Source organism: Monodon monoceros, unplaced genomic scaffold (assembly GCF_005190385.1).
Source record: "Monodon monoceros isolate NGI ecotype Baffin Bay Population unplaced genomic scaffold, NGI_Narwhal_1 Super_Scaffold_9, whole genome shotgun sequence".
Classification (NCBI taxonomy): domain Eukaryota; kingdom Metazoa; phylum Chordata; class Mammalia; order Artiodactyla; family Monodontidae; genus Monodon; species Monodon monoceros.
Genome location: NW_021703786.1, coordinates 16,590,146 through 16,610,843, shown reverse-complemented (window position 1 = coordinate 16,610,843; position 20,698 = coordinate 16,590,146). Strand labels below are relative to the sequence as shown.

At 56.6% G+C, this 20,698-nt stretch overlaps 1 protein-coding gene across 4 annotated transcripts; it reads right to left on the bottom strand.

The window, feature by feature from the left end:
- Nucleotides 1–7,353: 7,353 nt before the first annotated feature.
- GRB7 (growth factor receptor bound protein 7) lies at nt 7,354–16,026 on the bottom strand. Of its 4 annotated transcripts, none has more exons than XM_029212983.1 (15): nt 15,841–16,026; nt 11,558–11,714; nt 11,290–11,443; nt 10,950–11,106; nt 10,702–10,823; nt 10,532–10,609; nt 10,083–10,220; nt 9,634–9,744; nt 9,340–9,438; nt 8,963–9,043; nt 8,734–8,850; nt 8,508–8,568; nt 8,294–8,381; nt 8,096–8,189; nt 7,354–7,874 (listed from the first exon to the last, which is right to left on the bottom strand). In XM_029212983.1, the coding sequence occupies exons 1-15, from the start codon at nt 15,902–15,904 to the stop codon at nt 7,728–7,730; spliced, it is 1,668 nt and encodes a 555-aa protein (XP_029068816.1). In that variant the 5' UTR covers nt 15,905–16,026; the 3' UTR covers nt 7,354–7,727. The 4 variants fall into 4 exon arrangements, with proteins under 4 accessions (XP_029068816.1, XP_029068819.1, XP_029068818.1 ...); XM_029212986.1 differs by lacking the exon at nt 15,841–16,026 and adding an exon at nt 15,571–15,630 and having other exon boundaries at nt 7,356–7,874; XM_029212985.1 differs by lacking the exon at nt 15,841–16,026 and adding an exon at nt 12,146–14,837 and having other exon boundaries at nt 7,356–7,874.
- Nucleotides 16,027–20,698: the final 4,672 nt, after the last annotated feature.

Sequence of the window (20,698 nt, the reverse complement as noted above, 5' to 3'; positions counted from 1 at the left end):
CAGGGAAAGAGCCTGCAGTGGAAAGAATGGAGGTTAGAGGGCCTGCGGGTGATGTAAATTGCCCCCCTTCCCCAGGACTGAGGGGGCAGGAAGCCCCAGAGCAGCCTTTTCCCATCACCTCGCCTTTCCCCTCAACCCCCAGCCCCCCAGGCCCCCTGGCCCAGAAGAACTGCCTAGTCAAATAAACCACAGCCCCGGGGGTGGATGGGAACTAGGGGGGCAGATGCCGCCTCCTCCCCCAGGCTCATCCTTCCGTTGTCTCAGTCCCTGTGTTGCCCCCACTGGAATCACATTCTCAGCACCTCCACCTCCCTCTCACAAACCTTATCTGCCCTCCCCTAGACTCCTGTGTGTGTGTGTGTGTGTGTGTGTGTGTGTGTGTGTGTGTCTGTCTGTCTGTCTGTGCATTGGGGGAAAACAGGCAGAGTCAGTGAATCCAGCAAAGCTCTGTAGTCTCCGTAAAGCAAATGCTGGCCTTGTGCAGACTCCAGCTGAGTACTTGGACTCCTGGGTGCCAGTCCCAGCCCTGCCACTCTCTGGGTGACCCTGGGCACTCTGCTTTCCCTCTCTGCGCCTTGATTTTTTCCCTGGAGTCAGGGATTTCTGAAGTTCTTTCCACCAGAGACAGCCTGGCCTCAACCCCACTGCTCCAGCCAGACCTTTCCCATCATCCAGAAACAAGAATAGGAGAGAAAGAAGGTTCTGTCCCCTCTTCCTTCCCTCTTTGGGAGGGAGGTGGGGCGCTGAAGCCAGGGTGATGGCGGCCTATGATTTTCCCAAGTGGTCGTAGAAAACCGTTCTATAAAATTCCAATCCCGGCCCACAAGCTGGGGGTGGGGAGTGGGGACAGGGACGGACAGTGGAATGGTGGGAGACTCTGAATATGGGCAGTGAGGTTGGGTCTGAGCCCCGGGCCCCTGTCCTCTGTCAGGACGTCCTCTTCGCTCTTCGTGGACTCAGACGCCAGATTCCCTGGTTGGGGGTGCCTGGGAGAGGAAAGAGAAGGCCGGGTGGAGGGGGGGAAGGAGTGCGGTGCGCGGTGGGAGTTGAGGGGTGTGTGAGGGGAGGGGCAGCGGCACTTCTGAGAAACAGCTCGGCGTCTCAGCAGCCCGCAGCCTAACCCCCTGCCTGCGGCTTCACAGCTCGCTCCTCCTGCCGCCCACGCCGCTCGGGGCCTCTCCGGGGGTCGGCAGCCCCCGCGGAGGCGGCTGCTGCTGGGGAGGAGCGGTAGCTCCGGGGACAGCGGAGTGGAACCCATGGGGCGGGGAGGGGGGACGGAAAATGAAGGAAGGCGTGGGTCGCGTGACACCCCAGGAGTAAAAACCCATCCTTTACTCGGGGTCCTGAGCGCTGGACCTCGGCGAGCCGTGTGTCCCCCCTCCTCCCCCAGCCCAGGTACTCTCCCTTCACACCCCGAGCAGGATCCAGAAGTGAAACTGCTCAGGGTCACAGCCCAGCGCCGCCGCTGCGCCCCTCCCCGCCCTTCCGGGCACTGAAGCCTTGCAGGATCTCCTAGCGCTCGGGCGACTGCAGGGGAGGAAACTGGGGGAGGGGAAGGGGAAGTGCCCCGCCGGGCAGTCTGCAAAGCGAGGCCTTCTCCCCTGGGGGTGCCCGCTCGTCACCACGAGTGGGAACCTCGAGAGGCGCGGACCTTAACAACGGGAGCCGAGGGAGAGGCGCTTGCACTTCCCGCCACCGCCACTGGGTGTCACTGCAGCCGCGCGGCTGAGCCGGCTCGGGGCGGCCGGGAGGCGGGGGAGAGGGTCCCAGGGAGCTGGACCACCGCGCCCGCGAGGTCTTCCCTGGCCTTCGCCCCCGGAGGCCCCTTGGTGCTTGGATGAGGCGCTCAGACCTCCCTCCACCCGCCTGGTCTCTAGAGGCCTTCACCCAGCCCACCGACTCGCAATGAAGAGCAAACTAATCCCCTTGCCCCGCGACGGATGGGCTCGTTGCTGTGGCGCCGCGCGAGCCTACTCCCGCTGGCCCGGGGATCGACGGCGCATGTTCGGCGGCTTCGGCGGGGCCGGGTCAGCTGAAAGTCAGGCACCGGCCCCCTAAGCGCACCCGCTGGCGAAGCCGGCGGGCCTTTCAGCCTCAGAGGCGGAGGGGGCTCTGTCCAGACAGGTGCCCGCAGCTCCACGACAGCTCGAGCCCGTCGGCGCCGGCGACCGCGTGCAGGCTGGGTCGTTCCTGGGGGGAGAGGAGAAAGGAAGGGCTTGCGGAAGGTGCAGATCACCTTGCGCACGTGTTGCGGAGCCAGAGCGACTGTGGGATGGGTCTCCAGCTGCATCCTCACTCCTACTCACCCAGCCGCCCCTTCCCACCCTCAACTCATCCCTTAGATGTCTGGGACGGATGGCTCAGCTTGGGAGAAGGGAACCAAAAGGTGGGAACCTGTATCGGACTGATGGATGTAAGAGGAGAGGGAAGAAAAGAGATACCCTGGAATGTCTGGTAGGAATGTGCACTTCTACACTGTCTTGGATCTAACTCAGGGCGCGCGTTGGGCAAGTAAATGCAGAGGAACACGTCCATCGGCTGCGGGTCTGTGGGGGTACAGGTGGCCCGTTCTGTCCCCGTGTACAGCTTCCCCTCACACTCCAAGGTCACAGGGCCCAGCGCCACTACAGAGACCTTAGAGGGATCCACGTGGCGGCCCTAACAGAGTGGCATTGGCTTACCACTCTCCCTCAGTCTCCCCAGAACCACAAGATAAACCCAATCCGAGTAAAAACAAACTGCTTACCATGAAAACACAGCTCCGGCTAAACAGCCCTCCAGGTGCCTGGGAAAGAAAAACCTGCCCCTTCCTTGGGGTGGACGCGGCCCTGCAAGAGGACGCTAGAAGCCATCATAGCTCAACCCACATGAGATTGAATTTCAGGCCTCATTAGGGCCTGGTACAACACAACCCTTCTCAGCCCAAATGGTACCACTTCCCAACACCCCTCCCTTCCTGTATGGAGATCATGAGGGACCCCTGAGCACCAGCCTCAGCCCCCAGGATCACCCACTCCCCTGTGGTTCTTGATGCCAGTCTGCAACATCAAACTCCCCCAAGATACGGTTCTCTCTTTTGCCTCCTCTCCCAACTCCCTGCCCCAGCTGAAAGCTCTGTCTGAAGAGACTGCTGCACACCTCATGCCCAAGCCCCAAAGCTGAGGTTCTGCTACAGACCCCCACCACTCCCCAACCTCTGTGCAAGTTGGACCAACCCCTGACCTCTCTGGCTCCCCTTTTCTGCCTGCTGGACCAGAGAGGTGGTTCAGTAGTGGAAGCCTTTTTTTTTTTTCAAATACACCATGAAGCCGAACTCCCAGATATAAAGGCAGTGCTCCCTCCAAATCTCCCCAACCTGCCCCCAAACCCCTGCGGAACACTTGAAAAGTGCTCATGTAGACATGAGCAAAGATCCAGAAGAAAGGATCTTTCTGAGTGTCCTTGGGCTCCCCTGCCTCTCTCCTTTCCTCCCTCCCTCCCTCCTCGGTGTGTCTGGCACTGGAGCAAGAGGAAGGAGCCAGACAGGGTCACTGACCTGAGGTGGAACCCTCAGGCCTGCACCAGGAGGTCCTCCGCTCATGAACTTGGAGGCTGCATAGATTTCATTGACCAGGATGTCTGGGGAGCAGGGAGAGAATGAACTGGCCAGAGTTTTGTCTGTCTGGATGACCCTCCCAGGACATCCTAGGAGAGAAGGGCTCCCCTAGAATCATGCCCACCTTTTCCCAGAGTCCAGAAAGTTGGCACCAGCCCTCCCTGCCCTCCATACCTGAGCAGGCAGGGAGGCCAACCCTGTGGCCACACCCTCCTACAGGCCCAGTTGCTGCCAAGGACAGCTCTGCACCTTGGTGCCAGGCTCATAGCAGCCACACTAGCCCCAGGAGCCGGTGTCTATGACGTACTACAGGCCTTTTAGGGCCAGCTCCCTGCGTATGGCCCTGCATCACCCTCTCTCAATGCTTGCGTCCTCAGCAGGGGGAGATATGGGGAATTTCCTTTTCTTTCCCAAAGTCTTTTACCGGTTTCTGAAATGTTCTTTAACCAGGACATTTTTTTAAGATAATCAAACCCAATAACTTAATATCGAAAAGATATTATCTGAGGCACTAGCCCCTACTTCCTCTACCTGCCCCGCCTCCTCCCACCAGCCCAGATTTCCTCATAACCACAGGCCTCCGCTATCTAGCACTGCAGCTCTCCTTGTCAGTCCCTTCCGCTGTCTGGCCTCTGTGGGTCACGCTGCGTCCTCAGAGCTGGGGAATCTTGCCCTGGTCTCTCTGTGAGCTGAGGGGCCCTTGTCTCCCGCATTCTCAACTGCTGCCTCTCCTCCAGGAAGCCAGCAATCTCAGCCACTCACCAAGGATGTCCAGCTGCCGATTTCCAGTATCCAGCTCCGGGCTGAGCCAGCTGCTGCCTCTAAAGGCCCCCAGCAGTCCAGGTCCCTCATAGTGACACTGAGAAGGAAGGGGGCAGAGAAAAAAGGACAGGGCAAGGAAGGACTGTGTTCACCACTCGCAAGATGGGCTGAGTCTGACCTCTGTCCCTAACTGTATCTATGACCTCGGGGTGGGGGAGACTCTCTTTGAACCTCAGTTTCCCATTTATAAAATGGGAATGATCTCTGTCTCACATCCTCCAATTAGCTGATTGACATAGAAGGGCTTTGTCTCCTGCCCTGTGTCTTAGGCTGTGAGGGGACACTGTGTCCTGTTTTTTGTTTGTTTGTTTTTAAATAGAGCTTTTTTTTTTTTTTTAACATTTATTTATTTTTTGGCTGTGCTGGGTCTTCATTGCTGCACCGGGCTTTGTCTAGTTGCCGTGAGTGGGGGCTACTCTTCATTGTGGTGCGCGGGCTTCTAGTTGCGGTGGCTTCTCTTGTCGCGGAGCACGGACTCGAGGCATGCGGGCTTCAGTAGTTGTGGCTTGAGGGCTCTAGAGCGCAGGCTCAGTAGTTGTGGCACACAGACTTAGTTGCTTCGTGGCATGTAGGATCTTCCCAGACCAGGGATCGAATCCGTGTCCCCTGCATTGGCAGGCGGATTCTTAACCACTGCGCCACCAGGGAAGTCCTGTGTCCTGTTTTTATGCAGCCTAAATCCCTGGACATGCTTAAGAGGTGACTCATTGTAACCCCTTTACTCTCACCCTGGCCTGGACCCCTTGCACCCATGCTTCGGAAGTGGCCCTGGGCATCCATGGCCAGCACACGGCCAGTACCAGCCAGCTCGAGCCCGAGGGGCAGCCACTGATAGGATGGTTCTGGGAACCGTGGCAGGTAGCAGGTGGCAGGCAGCAGGTTGCACTGGTCCCTGCCTCCTTAAATCCTGCTAAAAAGAAACAAAATCTGCACCCCTCTCACACCTGGGCTGCAGTAAGTTCTTCAGAGTAAACCCCGGAAGGTTCCAGGCTGAGGATGGATGAGGCCTTTCTGCCCACCTCTGTCTGACAGGCCTGGCTCCCCAGCCTGGGATTAGCCAGGGTTGGGGATGCTTCGGTCACGAGTGGCTGCTGGAGCTGCCAAGCCTGGCCCAAGGGCTGGCTGTAGAGGTTGGTCCTTCTCAAGGTCACCTCAGGACAACACCTCCCATCAGCCAGAGGGCTGCAGAGAAGGGAGGGGGCTCTCCAGGGGAGGACCCCCTACAGGCCACTTGGGAATTCCACCTGGAAGTCAGCCTGGCAGGGGCAGGGGAACGGCCCAGACCTGGCTCTCCCACTGATTTGGGGCAGTTCCCCTCGAGGAGGAGTCAGTTTCCTCACCTGCAAAATGGGATCCCACCACCTCATGCCCAGCCAATCTCAAAGATTTGGGGAGAGATCCTACATTAAATTTTTTTTTAATTATTCTAGATTTTCAAGCTTATACAAAATTAAAGAATAATTACCCAGCTTCAATGTCAACTCATGGTCAACCTATGACTATACTCACACTCTCTCCCCTAACCTCTGGGTTATTTAAAAAACAAAGCTGAGACATCATTTCACCCATAAATACTTCAGAGTGAATCTCTTAAACGTATAGACTTAAAAAAAAACCAAAAATACCACAATACCACTATCACCCCTTAAAAAGTTAACCATAGTTCCTTAATATTACCAAATATCTCATCAGAGTTCAAATTTCCCCCAATTGCTCATAAATGCTTCTTCCAGTTCTCTAGTTTGGATTTGAATCAAATAGGTCAACACATTACATCTGCTTGATAGATGTCTAAATTTCTTGAAACCTAGAGAGTCCCCATCTTTTCTCTTGTAATTTTTTGTTGTTGAAGAAGAAACTGGGTTATCTGTTCTGTAGTTCCCCAATCTGGATTTTGGTAATTGTATCCCCATGTGTCATTTCACGTGTTCCTCTCTTCTTTTTATTTCCGATAAACTAGTCATTGGATTCAGGGAGCTTGATTTCTTGGCAAAAATAATGACCCGTTGAGGTTCACACGTGTGGAGGGAGGGTCTATCTCTTTGCGATCTGAAGATTGAGCAGGAGTTCAGGTGTTACCAGTCTGATACCTTTCTTATAAAGCTCCCCCATCATGTAAGAGCTGAAACTATAAAACTCTTCGACAAAAACATGGGCTGGTATGGGCAGTGGGCAGAGGCCAGACCCTGCAGGGTCCATCGGGGCTTAAGTGGAGGCCCGGGGAACAGGCGGAGTGATATTCTGGAAAGATCACTGGATGTTGAAGGACAGACTGGAGAGGGAAGCCAGACCCAGAGGGCTGAGTGCTGTGGGATTCCATTTATAGGACTTTCTGGAGGGCGTAGAACCAACTGTAAGGACAGGCAGCAGACCTGGGGTTGGGGAGGAGGGAGAGGGTTGACAGGGCGGGGGGTGGGGGGTGCGTCACAGGGACCTGTTGGAGGTAAGGTAACAGAGCCATTGTGTGACTTGGTGGTGGTAGATCGTGCGTTTCTCAGGATTCCTTATCTCGCCAGGTAGCCCAGGACTTGCCAAGGACACGGATGCTGTCTGACTCATCTCCAGCTCCCAGGCCCTGTTCGAGTGACCTCCATAGCTTTAGGTCCTGTCAGGAAACCTCACCTGGATGACAGTCCCCTGTCCATTCATTCATTTAACAAGCAATCCTTGGGCACCCACTATGCGCCGGGCTCCATGCTGGGCACCGGAAACTCTCAGATGACCAAAAGAGGACCTCAAGAAAAATCCAGGTTTCTAAGCAAGGACTGGGGGATTAGTGGAGAGATGGGATATACAAAAAAAAAAAAGAAACATCCAGGCTTGGCCAGCATGTGGCCTCGATCCATCCGACACATTCTCAAGGCCTTGACTGGTGCCCACCTCTCCTCTCTACTCCACCTAACCGTGCCTTGCCAGACAGAACTCACCCCTGTGAGTACCAAAAAATAATCTTTATTGTCACTAGTATAAAACAGAGATCAACTGGCCTCTCAGTCTGTACAAAGTGTGGAGTGTAAAGACCACTGGGGCTGCCCCCATTTCTCCCATAATGCCCTGCCCCAGAGCAGCGCCATGAAGGGGAGATGCCCACCCAAGTGCCTTCCCTTAAGGAGAAGTTAAGGGTGGACCGGGTGGGGAGCACTTTCGGCCTGAGGGAGGCCAGGAGCAGAGGAGGAAACCGGGGTGGGGGAGCCCCCAGCCATTCACGATGACCCTGGCCCCACCTTCTGCCCCCTCTGCGTCCACCCTAGGAGCGGAGGTGGGTGGGCAGCGCGGAGTGGGCTGAGACGCAGGCCTGCCTGTGTGGTGGTCAGAGGGCCACGCGGGTGCAGCAGTGGCGCAGCAAGCAGGGCAGGATGCCGCGGTTCAGCTGGTGGAATTCCACAAGCTGCAGCAGGTCGGTGAAGCGAGTCTGGCCCTCGTCCATGCTGAAGTACAGGCGCCCCTCCTCCTCGCTCTGGGGTGTGGCCATAGGGGGTGGGAGGTCAGGGAGGGGCCCGGGGCCGAATGAGCTCCCTCCTGGGCCAGGGCTGAGGTCCCCACAGCTTGAGCAGGAGGAAGGAAAGAGCGGGAGACCCCAGGCACACTGGGGGCCAGCGTGGGGAGGGGGCCTGGCGAGGAAGGCAGGTTGCTGGGACTCCTGCATCTCCACTGCAGCAGGAACCTGGGACTACTCACCGGCATGATGAGGTAATGTTTGACTTTCTGCACATGGCACAGCGAGAGGACAAAGCCCTGCGGGTTCCGCTGGCTCTCTCGCACGAGGAACACGCTGCCAGGAGACAGGGCAATATTACCCGAGGACACACGGCTGCCACCTTGACCCACGTCTCTCTTGTCCCCGGCGCTGCTGCCCTGCCCAGCCCTGCCCCTTACCCGTCTACCAGGCCCTGCTGCCCGATGAGCCGCTGGCTCTCCTCGCGGGAAATGCGTCCGTGGAACCAGGGTTGGGTGCGGTGGATGGCTGGGGTGAGGAGAGGCAGAGGGGCGGTCACTCCAGGGCGGGGACCCTCATTCTAACCCCCCCGTGAGGAATGCGCAGAGAAGCCATGGCAGTCCCCACTCCTGGGGACGGCGGGCCCTCACCCACCTGCACTGAGGCTCGTGCCAGAGCTCGGGGTGGGCAGGCTTAGTCGGTGGTTCGTCTTCTTCTGCAGAGCAAGTGAGGGACACGGGGGGTCAGGGCGTGGCTGGGGTATTACCAGCCCCTGAAGAATACAGAGCCTCTTTCCGCAGCTGGGGGCCTCCCCTCTCCCCTCGCTTTCCTCTTCCCACTCCATGGAAACCCATGTGGAGAGTAGGTCCCCAGAACAAACCCTCCAGGCCTGGGCCTCCTCCAGGGCGGCACTCAGAGCTTCCCGGGGGTTCTCGATGACACGCCCGGCGTGGCCAGAGAAGTCCATGGCCACCAGGGTGTTGTCTGAGACACTCCTCTGCAGATTGGACAGGGTGGGGGGATGGGTCAAAGCAGGACCCAAGTATCCCCAGCACGGGGCCTGGGTGCCTCCCCCGTCTCCCCACACTAACACCCCTGGGCACACTCACCAAGGGCGGGGAACCCACACAGGGTGGGCGCAGGTGGCGGCACAGTGCCTGCTGGTAATTCTTATACAGCTGCACCCCATACTGGGAGGTGGAGAGAGAAAGGAGGCCGGAGGTCAAGCAGGTGCTGGGAGCTGGGTGGTGGCACCGCCCCCTACCCAGACCAGAGCTCCCCAAGAGCAGAGCTACATCTCTGCCCCTGGATAAGGGGCTTTCCTGAAGCCAGAGCTGAGACTCCAGCCTTGGACCAAGGATTCTGAGAGCAAGGTTGTGATGCCCCCTCATTCTGGAGCCTTCCTGAGGGCAGAGCTATAACTCCTCCCTCACCCCAGGGACCCCCAGGGCTGGGCCAGCCCCCCAAGCCAGTGCCAGGACCTCACCTTGAAGAGGCGGAAGGCGGCTAACCAGCAGGTGCGACTCTGTTCATCCTCACTGCAGAAGATGCGAAGCCCCTTGTGGCCATTTCGAAGCTTGTTTGGCTGCGGGGAGAGGAAACTGGCTGGTCCTATATCTGCCTTTAGGACCAGAGATCGTCTCCCGTCTCCCGTCTCCGTGGGGCAGGGCAGGGTGCAGGGAGAGGAGTCTGGAGGTCCCAGAGGGAGCTTAGAAGCCCCAGGTAGGATCCTGGTGCTTAGAAGCTCCTGCTGTCTCCCAGACCAGGCCAGGCTCTTCACCTTGATACAGAAGCCAAAGTCCGTGGGCATCCCGTAGAGCTTGCGGCCCTGGGTCACCACGTACACGTTGGACTCATTCACATCCGCTACATACTGCAGGTGCCTCGGATCCTGCACAGCACAAGTGAGCAACACTCGGTAAAGGCAGACCCCATCCCCCACCACTGCCCCCCTAAGCCAGCTGGGGAGAATTCTGGCCCAGAGAGGAGCAGAGAAGTGCCCCAAGTCACACAGCACACAGAAGTAGAGCCAGGACTTGAACTCAGTTCACCTGCCTCTCCCACTGCTAACTCCTGAGGTAGGTAAGTTGGGAGGGAAAGAAGAGCAGCTGTGGGTCTCAGGGCCTAGAGGGGGGAAGGTCCAGGAGTTCCAACAGAGAAGGGGCAGCTCCTAGAAGGACCAGGGATGGGGTATCTGAGGGGCTGGGGCTGTCACCCTCAAGACCTCACCTTGGAGGTGCCCTTGGTGGAGTAATAGAGGCCAGACCGGCGTAGGAAGCAGAAGAAGCGTTTCCAAAGCTTGCGTCCTGACCCCCGTAGCTGCAGGAAGCCCTGGATCTCTGGGAAGCTGCCTGCATTCAGGAAGTTCTGAGGCCAGAGGAGAGCAGGGTGAGAGGCCTAGAGGTGGACAGACACACACAGACACACACACACAGACACACACACACACAGGGCTTCCCAGGACCTGCCTTTATGGCAGGAGGTGCATCACATACATTTATTGTCTTCATTTAACAAAGAAACTGATGCTCAGGCAGAGAAAGTGACTTGTCCACGGTCACTTAGGGCTGCGCTGGGCTTTCCACCCCAAAGACGGAAGGCACAGGCTTAAGGGCCAAGAAGCACTGGGCATTCCTGCGGAGTCATGGACATGCCGTGAAATGGGGGTGTCCCCTCACCTGGATGAGGTCTTCGTGGGATATGCCCGTGTGTGCGTCCAGACAGCTGGAGACCATCTTTTCTGGGAACAGGGAGTGCTGGGGGAGAAAGGAGCCAGGAGTCAGGGACTGAGGGTCCAGGGTGGGGATCGGGGTGTCCCAGTGCCCAGACCCCACACACACACACTCACTGGGGTGTTCTTGAACAGCTCATACTTGGCAAAGTTCTTCCGGAAGAGAAAGCGGCTGTCTCCGCCGATGGGCCAGGCAGCCTGCACTTCCGCCACCGACTCATGGTCCTCCAAGACCCGCTCTAGGGTCAAGGGCAAAGAGCAGGGGTCAGTGGAGACCAACGAGGCCTCCCGGATGGGCCACCGGCCTAGCCCAAGGTGTGAAGCATTGACTCCTGGGCCAGGCAGCCCCCTGCACCCCAACTCACCCAGTGCTAGGTGGGGGTGGCCCTCCACCAGCCCCCAGTTCTCGTCACTCAGGGCATGAGATCGCTGCACCAGCATCTCACACACGTAGCGAGCCGTGGCGCCCGCTGCCACCTCCACTGACCGGCAGGCCCCATCTTCACTGTACACCTTTATGACCTGTGCCCCAGGAACGGCAGAAGACTCGGGGAAGGGCAAAGGATGGTTCTTTCCCGTCCCCCGTCTGCTCTACCCTCAGGGATCCCTGACCAAATCCCCCCACCTCCTCCGGGGCGGCACTGTGTCCACCCCTGTCCCATAGCACCCCACGCTCCCTGCCTTCTTTTTCCCAGGACAACTCACATGGGGGCAGCTGGTGTCTCGAGGGAGCAGCCCCCTTGCACTGGAGGGCCCCCCAAGAATGGGGGTCTGTGAAGGAGGACTGCAGAGCTCGGGGAAGGGGTTGGGGATGGAGGGTAGAGAGGTTGACCGCAGCTCCTCCTGTCGAAGAAGTTTCCTGGGCGGTGTAGGGGGAAGGAGTGGGGAGTGAGGAGTTGACTGCAAGCTTCTGTGCGTTACCCCGGCGCTGACCACTCCCCCCCGCCCCCCCTCAGCCGTCACCCCATTTTACCTGCCGGTCGGAATGGACAGAGGCTGGGACCTCTTCACCTCCCCAGACAGAGGAACATCGGGAGGTGGGGGAGTCCCAGGAGGGGTCCCAGGGGCCAGGTACAGGTCTTCTGAGGAGCTGCTGAGATGAGGTGGAGACAGACCCAGCTCCATGACATCTGAGGGAGAAGAGGGGGCTGACACAGCTGCTCCTGTGCCCTTGTCCTGGGGAGAGGGGCCAAGAGGACCCAGACCTCCTGACTTCACCCTGCTGTCAAGGTGCCCTCCAGAGTTTACACAGCACCTCCTTGCTCCCCCCTAACTGGCATTCCCTGGAGCCTTTGAGGAAGGGTAGATTGTGCCCATTTTAACACAGGGGACACTGAGTTCCTGAGAAGGAAGCATCGTTGCCCCATCACAGGCAAGCCAGGGAGTGGAACCCGGTGTTTGGGCTCCAAGTCCAGTGCTCTTCCTTAGGCCCAGGTTGTCCAGGGGAAGAGCTGTGAGGGTCCCCCACCACAAGACAGGCAGCGGCAACAGACTCCATGACGCACGGACGGTCTGGGGCTCAGCGTCTCGGTGTCACCCTTTCTGAACGTGGGGCACTCACTCCTCTGGGCTCTGCCCCAGGTTTTTCCAGCGCTTTGTTGTCAGAGCCTGGTGTGGCAACGCCTTCCCAAGTGCCGGGTGATGCACGGAAGGGGAGAAGGAGGTGCGGAAGGACAGGAGCCAGGAGGGCAGGAGGCGGGCTCAGCTGCTGTGGGAGGGAGGAAGCTAGCCTGGGGGCCCTCGCCCTAGCAGCCCCCAAACCTTGTGTGCCTTCCCAAGGCCCCTCCTCCTGCCTAAATTTCTTAAGGCCTCAATGCCAAGCCACTTCCTCTGAGAAGCCTTCCTGGATTTTCCACATTCAGACTGAAGGGCTCCCTCTCCACACTGTGCTGGGGCCTCTGCGCCAATTACTGTGCACCTGTCTTATCCACCCACTGGTCTGAAGATGCCCGGCCACCCCAGGCAAGGCCAGGGTCTTACCCGTGTCTTATCACCCACAGGCATCCAGGACGAGTAAGGAGAGAAGAGATGAGGCAAAGGTGCCCACTAGCGGGTAGAGGCATTGCAGGCCCCTCCTCCACAGGAACCAAGACCCTTTTGGCTGGGCTGAGACCTGGGAGGACCTGGGAGGACTCACAGTTCAGCCCCCTACTTGCTCTCCAGACACTGGGCCGGTGCCGTTTGGTGCCTAAGGTACCTGGGATTGACCCCCCGCCCCCAGGATGAGGCAGGTCCCCAACCCTTAAGTGAGGGCGTTAGGAGATCTGGGGGACAGGTGAGTCAGGGTGGGGTGGGACAGCACTGCCTGGGGCTCTCCATTCAACCTTGACTCACCTGCACAGCTTCCTGACTTAGGAGAAACACAAACAACCCTGCCTCTACCCACCCCCTCCACTCCCCCCCCCAACCTACTGGCCTGGGAGGAACGGGGGAGGGGCCGGGAACAGGACGGGGGAGGAGGAGGATGTGGGGAGGGGGGCGCTGAGGCTCCTCTGACATCATCTCCTCCTCCCACCCTTGGCCTAACTCCAACTCCTCCAGCACAGGTGGCACCTGCAATGGGCCCCAGTAGCCACCACCCAGCCCAGGAGCCCCCTCACCCAGGAGGAAGAGAAGAAAGGCCTGGCCTGGATTCAGAAGCCCATCTGGAGTGGAGCTGACCTCTCAGGGGTGCCCCTAGTGCACCCAAAGTAACCCGAAGAAACATGCAGCGCTCCCTCTCCTGTCTGGGGCCCTCAAGACTTTCTTTCTGCTGCTGCTGCCCACCCTTAGCACCCAGGACTCAGCTGGCCCATGGGGCTCATCCTCATCACCCCTGGGGGATGAGGGTCCTTCTAATTAATACACTCTCCTGGCTGTCCTGGCCCGAAGTGTACTCAGGAACAGGAGTAGAAAGTCAAGACACACAAGAGGACAGACACAGACAGGCAGACAGGGGAAGGCCAGGAGAGAGAGAGCCAGGGGGGTCCTGCCAGGAAGGGGAAGACACACCCACCATCGAACATCCAGAGACACCGGCACATCAACACTCCACTCGCACCCGTCTAACCTCTGGCAGCCAGCCCTGGTGACTTCGTTCTGAGGAGGACTAGGGGAGGGGCTGCAGGGGCTACCTCCACCAGGAAGCCAGAGACCAACAGTGCGGTGGTCTGGGGCCCAGAGGACTGGGTCCTCCCCCATCCCAGGGGGAAGGGGAATCTGGGCAGCATTTGGAAGGGAAGAGGGTAGATTTAAGTCAGACTAGAGTCTGGCCTCTGTGGGCAGGAAGGCTGACTCAGGATGGGTTTAGCCTTCAGATTCCTCCATCCTGCTCTCCAGACCCTTCTAAGGCAAGACAGGAATGGGGCAGTGGGGACCAAAGAGAAAAGGGAGCAGAAACGGGGTCCTAGCTGTCCGGCTTGGGCAGCCTCCACCCCCATCGCCAAGAGAGCTGAAGCTTTCAAACTGGGGCCCTGGGAAGGTTATATTGAAGAAATCCACCCCCCAAATCAATCTGTCCCCTCATTACTGCGAATCCCATTGGTGGCTTCCCCAGTAGCCTCTCCGGCCCTGGCGGCTCCGGCCCCACCCTCCTTCCCGTCCTCCAGGCCTTCAGCCTCCTTGTTTACTTCCTGAATCTTGCCCCACCTGGCTGGCCCCGAGGGCGGGTGGCAGGGCCCAGTAAGAGGCCCGTAGAAAACAAGGCCACCTTCGGTACTTCCCAGGGTAGGGGGAGGGGTTGGAAGCGCCGGGAGGTGGCGGGAAGGCCCCGGCCTGGCCCAGGACCCCACGCCCCGCCCCCATCGGGTTTTAGTGGGGGGGGGGGGGGAAGGCTTTACCCGTGGGGGAGCCCTTAGGGTGAGGGCCCAGGTGAGGAGGCGGGAAACCCCTAGATGACCCGGAGCTGGGGGGAGGGCCACGGACCCTGAGGCCCCGCCCACTCCCTAACTAGGGAAAAAACGCCCAATGGGAGTCCGGGGGGCAGCTCTTTTAAAGTTTAATTTGGGAAGAATGCTGGAGTGTCTGTGGAGTTAATCATTACAGGATGCTAGCCTTCACGGGGGGCCTCCCCAGCAGGATATCAGGGGGAGAGGGGAGAGCAGAGTCCAGGACAGGCAGACCAAGAGGGGGGCATTCTTGAGGGGCAGTGGGGTTGCAAGGCCTGACAATGGCGGGCAGGTGCATTCTCCATCCCCAACGTGCCAGGGAGACCCAGACTCGGACCGGGTCTTTCCTCAGCCTATTCAGACAGACGAGGCAGCCCTCCCCGCCCCGCACGCACACCCACTCTTCCCAGGCCCCCCCGAGCTGCAGATGCCCCAACATCTAGACCTCCAGCCTGCCAAGACCACTTCTTTCTGAAGCCAGAAGAGACCACCCCACGTCCCCCGGGCCTGCCCCACCCCCACCTTCCCACCCGAGGGCAGGACCCCGTGTTCCTGAGTCAGGATACAATCCAGAGAGACGGAGCTCTAGCAATTAAGAGAATCCCTCTCCTTTACTGCCCTCCAAATTGGTGGGTGCTCCGCTGCCCCCGCGGGGACGTCTGTCTTTAATAAAGACTTGGGGGAACTCAAACTGGGGTCAAGTCAGACTGAGCTAGGGAGAGACTTGGGGCAGCTCCCTCGGTATTCGGACTCCTCTCCTAGCTCTCTTTCTGGGAATGTGGGGAGGGGCTAGTTTCAGCGGGAAAGCCGCGTCTCCAAGGGGAGAGAATCTGGTATCTTGCTTCCCCGACCCCATCAGCTGGTTCCTGAGTGTGTCTGGGGTAGGGGAGGTTAGGGAGGGGGAGATGCGGAGAAGGACGAAGGACCAGGCAGAACGGGAAATGAGCATAGGGAGAGACTGGGGGTAGATGGTGAGGAGGGGGCGGGATGGGAGACTGGAGAGAAAGAGAAAGCGAGGCCGCTAGAGCGACACAGCAGGAGGCCAGATCTTTTTCCTTATTGATCCTGCATCTGCCGGTGCTCCCCGACCCCAAGATGAAGTGCCCGCTCTGGTCCTTACCTGGACCCTGGGTGTTGGTACACCTGGCTGGGGCCACCGGTTTAGGGAGGGAGACTCCAAGCCCTTAATTACCTGTCCCCCTCCTGTCCCCGCCCTTGGCCTGACATCACTGAGGGGGGAAGGGGAGGGGGAGCCAGGCGGCCGCCCGTCCTGTCCACCTGGGCATCCGGCCAGCCAGCTCCTGGCCCTGAGACTGGCACAGCCTGGGGCCCTGGTGCGGCTGGGGGGTGGGAGCAGGTTGTCGTCTGGGACCGATCTCGGTCCCCTTACCTGGAGAAGCCCCAGCAAGAGTAGCAGGACACAGCATTCGAAGTCCGGCTCTATCTAGGAACATCAGATACCTGGACTTGATTTCAAATCTGCTCCCTCTTCTCTACAGGTGGTATGAGGGTGTCCTGACTGGACAGGGCAGAAGTGGGGGCAGGCTGAGCTCTGTTGTCCAGGCTCCTGGCCCAAGGAAACAAATTATCCTGGGCAGGTGGGGGCGGGGCCTGAAGGAGGGGCAGGGGAGGAGGAAGCACAGGAGGAGGGGCGGGGACTCCCTGACACTCTACACTGGCTGGGATTGTTTTTGTCCTTCTTAGCAGGTGCCAGGGGAGAGACAGTCGAACTGAACTGCCTCGAGAGCGAAGATCTAGTATTCTCATGACCTGGGAGGGAGAGGCTGGGGCCTGGAAAGTCAGGGAAAATGGCCCAGCCCACTCTTCCCCATGCCCCTCCCCAGACCTGGTCTGTTCATTGGCCAATTTAGGGGGCCTGTCTGCTGCTCAGGGTCCTACCCCCCTGGAGCAAAGGGCACTCTGCGAAAGAGGGAAGCCAGCCAGAGGGAGTCCAGCAACATGGCCTGTCCCTTGACCTCCAGCCACAGTCTGGCCACCCAGACTGCACCCTGGCCCCTCAGAGGCACCCAGCATATATCTTCCCTTCTAAGCAAAGTCCAGGGTCTCAGCTTCCCCTTCTAAAATCGAAGGGGTTAGGCAAGGTCTGATAGCGGGAGGAGTGATTTGGGGAAAGGTCTGGCCAGGTGCCAGGGGATTCCCCTTAGCGCTCTCCTTCTGCACTAGGCAAACACAAGGGTGGAGAGAGGGCCTGGAAGGCCGAGATCAAAGGCAGCAGCCGCCTTCCAGCCCAAGTGGGTGACAGTGGGTTAACCAACAATTCATAGGGGTGATAAGAGGTCTGCCCTGGGGGACCAAGAAGGAGTGGCTCCAGGCTCAACTTTCTCCAAACTGTGTTTGCCTTGGAAAAACCAGTACGAGCGGACTAAGCAAAGATGTGGGGGAGGGTCACGCGGGTCACTAGACAGCTTGTGCAAAACATAGTAGACAACTCACTCAATCATTCCTTCAACCACTCAACTAATATTTGTTAAGTACCTAGTATATGCCAACCCCATGCTTGGCACTGGGGATACAGTGAGCAACAAAACAGACCCCACACTTATCTTCATGCAGCCCAATCAGGGAGACTGGTGTTAATCAAAGAATCACACAAATAATAAGAAATGACAGGAGAGGGCTTCCCTGGTGGCACAGTCGTTAAGAATCCGCCTTCCAATGCAGGAGACACGGGTTCGAGCCCTGGTCCGGGAAGATCCCCCATGCCGCGGAGCAACTAAGCCCGCGAGCCACAACTACTGAGCCTGTGTGCCACAACTACTGAGCCTGTGCTCTAGAGCCCACGAGCCACGACTACTGAAGCCTGAGCACGTAGAGCCTGTGCTCTGCAACAAGAGAAACCACTGCAATGAGAACCCCACGCACAGCTACAAAGAGTAGCCCCTGCTCGCCGCAACTAGAGAAAGCCCGTTCGCAGCAACAAAGACCCAACGCAGCCAAAAATAAATAAATTAACTTTAAAAAAAGAAAGAAAGAAATGACAGGAGACAACTATGCTGGGAGAATGGCTTACCCAGGGAGTTAGGGAAGACTTCTCTGTAGAAGTGACAATTGAGCAGAGGGGAAGTTGTATGGGGCACAGAGATTTGGATTGGTGGATGGGAAGTGGGGGGGGGGCACCTTTCATGATGATGGAACAAATGTCAAAGCCCTTGACTAAACGGGACAGAGCATGCGTAGGCAGAGTGGGGTGGAGAAGGAAGGAGAGGAGGCCACACAGGTGCAGCTGGGCAGGTGTGGAAGGTGTGGGGAAAGGCTTTGTACTCAGCTCTGTTTCTCAAAGCGTGGCCTGTGACCACGGCCTCCAAATCTCCCTAGGCTTGTATAAAAAAACAGATCCCTGGGCCCCTCCCCAACTACTGAATCTCGGTCTCTGGGGCCAAGACCCAGGAATGTGTGGTACTGACAAGCCCTTGGGTGGTTGTTCTGTAAACCGGGTTTACGAGCCATCCATCCTGTCTGTCCAGACCAGCAGGAACTATGGGCAGAGGCCAGACCCTGCAGGGTCCATCTGGGCTGAAGTAGAGGCACAGAGGAGCAGGCAGATTTATATTTTGGAAAAATCACTCTGGATGTTGGAGGATAGGTTGGAGAGGGAAGCCAACTCAGACTCGGAGGGCTGAGGGCTATAGGATTCTATTTATATGACTTTCTGGAGGGGGCAGAATGCTAAGGACAGAAAGCAGATCTGGAGTTGGGGAGGAGGGAGAGGGGTTGACAGCAGAGGAGCTTATGAGGAGGTAATGGAGATGCGGATATCTCAGGTGGACGTACAACAGGACTCACAGAACTGTACACTCAAGAGGATGTGTATTACTGTGTATAAATTATATCTGAATTTCTTAAATAAAAAAAGAAACAACAACAAAAAGGAATAGATTTATAGATCAGTAGAACAGAATCAAGAGTCCAAATAAAACCCCTTACATTTCTGGTCAATTGATTTTTTTTTTCTTAATATCAACTCTTCACTTATTTATTTATTTTTGCCTGCGTTGGGTCTTAGTTGCGGCACGCATGCTCTTCCTGGCAGAGCATAGGCTTCTCTCTAGTTGTGGCGTGCAGGCTCAGTTGCCCTGCAGCACATGGGATCTTAGTTCCCCGACCAGGGATCGAACCCAAGTTCCCTGGTTTGGAAGGTGGATTCTTAACCACGGGACCACCAGGGAAGTCCCTGGTCAATTGATTTTTTTTTTTTTTGTGGTAAGCGGGCCTCTCACTGTTCTGGCCTCTCCGTTGCGGAGCACAGACTCCGGACGCGCAGGCTCAGCGGCCATGGCTCACGGGCCCAGCTGCTCCGCGGCATGTGGGATCTTCCCAGACCGGGGCACGAACCCGTGTCCCTTGCATCGGCAGGCGGACTCTCAACCACTGCGCCACCAGGGAAGCCCTGGTCAATTGATTTTTGACAAAGGTGCCAAGACAATTCAATGGGGAAAAGGATAGTCTTTTTGATAAATGGTTCTGGGACAACTGAATATCCACATGCCAAAAGATGTGTTTAGATCCTTCCTTTATACGATGTACAAATATTAACTCAAAATAGGCCATAGACCTAAATGTAAGAGCTAAAACTATAAAACTTCTAGAAGAAATTATGCAGGAAAATCTTCCTACCTTGTGTTAGGCAGAGATCTCAGATGCAACAGCAAAAGCACAAATGACAAAAGAAAAAATTTATAAATTATTCTTTACCAAAATTTTTAAATTGTGCACTTCAAAAGACATCATTAAGAAAATTTAAAAAAAAAGAAAAAAAAAACAAACCTGTGGAAGACTGGAGGAAAATAATTGCAAGTCGTATGTTTGATTAGGGACTTTGTATCCAGAATAGGGTTGACCCCTGAACAATACAGGGGTTAGGGGCAGCAACAACCCCTGAGCAGTTGAAAATCTGAGTATAACTTTACAACCAGCCCTCCCTATCCAGTTTCCATCTACAGATTCAATCAACCTTGGATCATGTAGTACTGTATTACGTACTTTTAAAAATCCACATATAGGGCTTCCCTGGTGGCAGAGTGGTTGAGAGTCTGCCTGCCGATGCAGGGGACACGGGTTCGTGCCCCGGTCCGGGAAGATCCCACATGCCATGGCTGGGCCCGTGAGCCATGGTCGCCGAGCCTGCGCGTCCAGAGCCTGTGCTCCGCAACGGGAGAAGCCACAACAGTGAGAGGCCCGCGTACCGCAAAAAAAAAAAAAAAAAAGATTTGAATAAGTGTTTTTCCAAATAAGATATATGAGTGGCTCATAAGCACATGAAAAGGTGCTCAAGATCATTAGTTATTAGAGCGATGCAAATTAAAACCACCTCACTCCCATCAGGATGGCTATAATGAAAGAGACAGACAACAAGTCTTGACAAGGATATGAGGAAACAAATTGTCATATATTGCTGGTAGGAATGTAAAATGGTGCAGCCACTTTGAAAAACAGTTTGACCATTGCTTAAGATAAACATAAACTTTCCATACAACCTAGCAAGTCTACTCGTAGGAATCTACCCAAGTAAAAACACATGCACATACAAAGACACTTACATGAACATTCATAGCAGCATTACTCAAAACAGCCCCAAACTGGAAACTCAAAATGTCCATCAACTGGTATTGAACAGATAAATAAAACAGTACATCCATACATTGGGATATTACTCAGCAACTGAAAGGAACAGACTACTGGTACATGCTACAGCATGGATGAACCTCAAAAACTTTAAACGGAGTGGAAGAAGTCAGAAGCAAAAGACTGCATATTAGTTCATGTATAAGAATATCCAGAAGAGGCAAGTTTATAGACAGAAATCAGATCAGTGGTGGCTTAGGGCTGGAGCCGGGCGCTGGATTGACTGCAAGTACACAGGTGGGACTTTTTCATGTTGGTGGAAATGTACGGTGATGGCTGCATAACTCTATAAGTCATCGAATTGTTTAAAAATGAATGTGAGGATATTATGGTGAGACTCCAAGGAGAGTAGAGGCAGGGAGACAGCCTCCATTTCTAGAGTTACAAGATGGGAATAAAGAAGCCAGCTCTGTAGCGGGGCTAGGATGAGACGGGGAGGTGCAGGAACTGGATGCATGCGATGGCAGCACAGAGCCTGCGAAATCGAAGCATCAAAGCCTAAGGTTCCAGAAGGCGGAAGGCTGGTGGCGACTGCCCAGACTGTGCCTGCAGTTTAGAGCTTAGGAGAAGTACCTGAGTGTGTAACTGTGGAGTGGTTTAAAATA

Bases quoted from the DNA above. Each gene is read 5' to 3' on its own strand.
- GRB7 (XM_029212983.1), bottom strand. From the start codon at position 15,904: ATGTTCCTAGATAGAGCCGGACTTCGAATGCTGTGTCCTGCTACTCTT. The intron at 11,444-11,557 runs GTAAAATGGGGT...TACACCGCCCAG, and splicing joins CTGTCCATTCCGACCGGCAG to GAAACTTCTTCGACAGGAGG. The intron at 8,569-8,733 runs GTTTGTTCTGGG...CTTGCTCTGCAG, and splicing joins AGGAGGCCCAGGCCTGGAGG to AAGAAGACGAACCACCGACT.